The 5136-nt window shown below is 36.0% G+C and overlaps 1 protein-coding gene across 1 annotated transcript; it reads left to right on the top strand.

The window, feature by feature from the left end:
• Nucleotides 1-1253: 1253 nt before the first annotated feature.
• LOC136090875 (uncharacterized) lies at nucleotides 1254-2555 on the top strand. The gene has a single exon (XM_065817851.1). The coding sequence runs from the start codon at nucleotides 1254-1256 to the stop codon at nucleotides 2553-2555; it is 1302 nt and encodes a 433-aa protein (XP_065673923.1).
• The last annotated feature ends 2581 nt before the right edge of the window (nucleotides 2556-5136 follow it).

Below are 5136 nucleotides of genomic sequence, written 5' to 3'. Positions count from 1 at the left end.
TATTAAAATTGACAATTATCAAATGACATCAATAGTGGCTGCTGCGGCAGCTCTCGACACAACTTGCGTATCAATAGTCGACGCAGCGATAAGAGATACCATGGCAACAACATTCACAAACAAAACATTCAACAAAAACTACAAAAACAGCATCGCCGAAATGCTCAAGGTGGCATTAATCTCTGCGCTCACACCGATAATTAAATTGAATAAAGAAACCGAGGCTAAACTAACTGTCCAAATTTACTCAACAAGAAACTGGAAGACAAGAAATCTATTACCTACGCCTCGAAACTCAAAAGAAACGCACCTGAAACAGTCAAACACAGTAATGAAATAATAAATATTGTTGCTGCCGAAAACAAAGACAGGCAGGATCGTTCCATGAACGTCATTGTGGTTGGTCTACCCAAAACCGAGAACAAAGACGACAAGACAAGCGTCACGGAGTTCATCAAGGCTTGTGGTCTTGATGACTTTACAATCAAACAAGCTCGACGCCTAAACTCAAGTAAAAAACAAACTGTTCATAACTCTAATATTATTCAAGTCTCTCTTGCAAACGAAATGGAACAAACCGCTGTTTTAAATCTCTGCAATCGCCATCAACTACAACAATTTAACGGAGTTTTCGCACGAGAAGACAGAACTCCGGCTCAGCAACAAGCGTTCAACGAAACTCGAGCTAGACTTAAAAAGAAAAACGAAGAGCTGAAAGATGCTGGGATTCTCGACCAACCGTTTCGGAATGTCATCCACAAAAGAACCGGTCAAATATGCTGTATTGATGTCACAATGTCAAACGAGCAAAAGAAATATGTGTTCGCCTCAGCAACTACAGCTCTCAACGAATATCGAAGAAGTAATACAGCAGCTACAACAAGCACCGCTCAAGAAAACTCGTCCACCTAAAAAAAAACACCAAAATAACGACCAGCATCCCTGTAATAAATAAAAATAATCTATCTCCTGCAAATCTCCGCTTTTGGGCCAACAATCCATGCTCGCTAAATAAAAACAAACGCAATGAAGCCATAGCCCGTTTACACAACTTAGAAGTTAAAAATACTCCTCACATTTTATTCTTCACCGAAACTTGGTACAACGGAACAAGCGACACGGTTATACCTAGCTATCAAATTCATCGAAGAGATAGAGACGGAAGAGGAGGTGGCGTGGCCATTTATATACAAGAAGAGATAACTACATTAGAAACCAATTTTGCACAATTGAACTCAGACTCCATTGAACAAATGTGGCGCGTTATTAAGCTTGGCAACAACTCAATTCTTCTCGGATGTATATATCGTCCACACGACCTAAATGACGAAATTATCAAAAACTGTATAGCATCTATCAAAGCTTCGAAAGCTGCCGCCCAAAGGTTAGAGTGTGATTTCATTATAATCTATGGGGACTTTAATTTTAGCAACACATTTTATGAGTATATTGAGATTGGCGGTGGCGTGGCGACAACAGCGCACGTGCTAAATGAACGACCAGGAGACATGAAATTTCAAGATTGCTTAAACGAATGCCTACTCACACAATTGATCACCTTCAAAACATATCGTAGTAACAGATTTTCAGAGCCGAACAGTACTCTAGACCTAGTAATAACAGACAAACCAGATCTCTGGATAGAAATAAAAGAAGAAGACTCGTTCGGGGACACTCCAATGGGACAATCTCATGCTCTAATCACGGGTCGATTTGTTCTGAACGACAAGATAAAAGTACCACCAATCGTGCAGCGAAAGCGCTATATCTGGAGCAGAGCCGACTACGCTAATTTCTCGCTAAAATTAAGTTCAACAAATTGGAAAAGCTTATTCGAAAACTGCTCAGCTAACGAATGTTACAATCTATTCCTAGAAGTGTACGACGAACTAGCAACAGAACTCATTCCGTCGACTACCTTGCCCTTCAAGAAGAAACACGAACCATGGATAACAGACGAAGTTTTAAAAGCTATTAGAACAAAACAAGAACTTTGGAATAAATATATTGCCTCTGGTCGCCATACACATAGAGAGCTCAAAGACAAGCACAAAAAAGCATGCAGAAATGTAACCAAAACTTTGAGATTAGCAGTGTTAAAATATGAAGAGAACCTAGCTAATTTATATAAAAACGACCCTAAAAAGCTACACGCTCATATCAAAAACAAAACCAACTCAAAATATGTATTCAACTCCATAGAAACAATTGATGGAACAATTTCAACAGATCTTCAAATTATTTGCACAACCCTGAACAATTATTTCCAATCAGTATTTGTCAATGAGCCAGACGGACCTGTGCCGGAATTAGAACCCCGAACTGACAATAAATGTATATTAGACGAGAATATCTTTTCAATCAACGATATCCGTGCTCGACTCGCAAACCTAGACGAATCTAAATCTCTTGGTGTTGATAACGTTCACCCTCGTGTACTCAAACACTGCGCAGAAGCTTTCGCATTGCCACTAACATTAGTTTTCAAGAAATCTTTCTCAACTAGCACTATACCAGACCTGTGGAAAAAATCTAATAATAATGCTACACTGTAACTTAAACGGTTTAATAAGCATAGCACAACACGGATTTGTTCAAAGAAAAAGCTGTTTGACTAATCTTCTCGAAACTCGCAACTTCCTCACAGAAGCTGCACACAAGAAGTATCCAGTCGATATGATTTACACTGATTTTGCAAAAGCATTTGATGAAGTCCCACATAATCGCCTATTGAGCAAATTGAAAGCATATGGCATCAGCGGGAAAGCACTAATGTGGATAAATGCTTGGCTTAACAATAGACAACAGCGTGTTGTCATTGATACTCACTCAACTGCTAAAATATTCACATCAGATTGGAAAAAAGTTACAAGTGGCGTCCCTCAAGGAAGTGTCCTCGGCCCTCTCCTTTTCGTACTATTTATAAATGATCTGCCGGACAACATTACCAGCCAGTTCAAGCTCTACGCAGATGATAGTAAAATTATGAACATGATAAAATTGAATGAAGATATCCTAGCTTTACAATCAGACATTGATCAAGCCATAAAATGGTCTCACAAATGGTTGATGTTCTTTAATGTGGAAAAATGCAAAACAATGCATGTCGGTCAAGGTAACAGAAAATCTAATCAAGTCTATTCAATGACGAACACAGAAGGCACTCGTCGAAACCTGGAGGAAACTGAAACTGAACGAGATCTAGGTATTCTAATATCAAATGACCTCAAAGTCCGTGCCCAGGTAGAGTCTGCACTCTCAGTAGCCTATTACAAATTGGGCCTACTAAAAGAAGTGTTCCGAAGCAGAAGCATTTATCTCTGGCGAACGCTTTACATCACATATGTGCGCCCACACCTGGAATTCGCTATTCAAGCATGGTCTCCTCACCTAAAAAAGGATATCAATATGTTTGAAAGAGTTCAGCGCAGAGCGACAAAAGTTTCCTCAATCAAACATCTCCCATATGAGCAACGCTTAAATATATTTAGAGTGACAACACTAGAAGAGAGAAGAGCTAAAGGAGATCTTATTGAACAGTTTAAAATTATAAATAAAATTGATGATGTTAACTTTTTTGTTCCTCAAAGGATCTCTAACAACGTATATTGCAGGAGGAGTCACAATAAACAGCTACACAGACAAATTGTCAGCGATTGCGAAGAGCGACATCACTTTTTTACTAATCGTGTCACACCGTCCTGGAATATGCTACCACAGGAAGCAATTGACACTCACTCGGTCAACTTATTCAAAAGTTTCCTATCATGATGGGTATCTTGTCTCGCTGACAATTAGCCCTAAACATTAGTTAGTATAGAGATGCCTGGTGTTGCATCTCTTCGTCAATATACTTTATAATCAATGATTGACTAATTTATAGTATTATTGAATTTGTAAAAACATAAAAAAAAAAAAAAAAATTATTATTGATTGTAAATTTATTGATTCTAAATAAAATCAAATTCAAATTCAATTCATTATTTAATTTGGGTGCATTTTTCGTGATCTTTATAAGATTGTAATTTTATGGAGCTGTTTCTTTTTTATGGTTAATGTTATTTGCCAGACTTCAAAGGCCAACATTTTTTTCCTCAGAAGAATAAAAAGTGGTAATGCTTAATTAGTACTTCAAAGGAATGTCATTCAAACTTTTGTAACAAATAATTTTACCTAAACGTCATTCAAAAGTTGATTTATTTAAAATCAACTACTTCTTTTATTCTACCGCTTATAGTATCATTTAAAAGTTAAAAAATGATAAAAAGTTGCTTAACCAAAATCACTTACTGCTTATGTAAAAATTGCTCAAGGCGTATGTAAATCACTCTACGCCTAACACTTTAAAACACGGCCTGGATATATAATAAAATGAAACCTATTTTTGATAAAATTTTTTTAACTTTAGTTACATCTGCAACATCACATTTATGGCGAAATATATTCTGAAACAATATTTTTTTTTAATTGTTAAAAAACTTTTCTTTAAAAGAATTACTAATTGAAATTACTCATGCATGCATAAAGCAAAAAGGGTGAGGAATAAAAGGTAATGGAGGAGGGGAGGGTGGAAACTGGGTTTTAATACAGTTAAATAAAGCAAGGGAAATTTTAATAAGAGAGTGGGTGAGAGTTTTCTTTTACAGAACACGCATAAAACAAGTTAATGCTAGAGTAGCTTGCGATCAAATTGGCATTTTTACAACTGTTTGTTAATTTCAATAGGATTTGATATGCTTGTATAAGTTAAATCTATGGTGAAAAATAAATGAAAAATTAATTTTGACAAATTGATTTTGACAAAAAATTTACAAGATTTTTTGAATGTCTAAGATATTTTAAAGCCTGATTACACTAAAAAGTTTTATTTTTATCAGTGATTGATATATGTTTTCTAATTTTAAAGTCTGCCTTATGTTGAATTTTATTTTGTTAATTTTGAAATTTTATGTTAATACCAAGTAAAAGTTGATAAACGGGGATTAGGGTTGCCAGATGTCCCGGTTTTACGAAGGAGAACTAAGTAAAAAAAATATTTTTACATATTTGGCGCAGAATTCTCCTTCGTAAAATCGGGACATCTGGCAACCCTAACGGGGATGTCTTTATAAACTTGGGTTTGGTAGAAAAAATTTA

This window comes from Hydra vulgaris, chromosome 14 (genome assembly GCF_038396675.1).
Source record: "Hydra vulgaris chromosome 14, alternate assembly HydraT2T_AEP".
In the NCBI taxonomy this organism is placed as follows: Eukaryota; Metazoa; Cnidaria; class Hydrozoa; order Anthoathecata; family Hydridae; genus Hydra; species Hydra vulgaris.
Note: the sequence above shows the minus strand (reverse complement) of the source record. Positions and strands in the feature narration are given on the sequence as shown.

What these genes read in the sequence shown, in the direction of transcription:
- LOC136090875 (XM_065817851.1), top strand. Translation starts at nt 1,254, where the DNA reads ATGTGGCGCGTTATTAAGCTTGGCAACAACTCAATTCTTCTCGGATGT.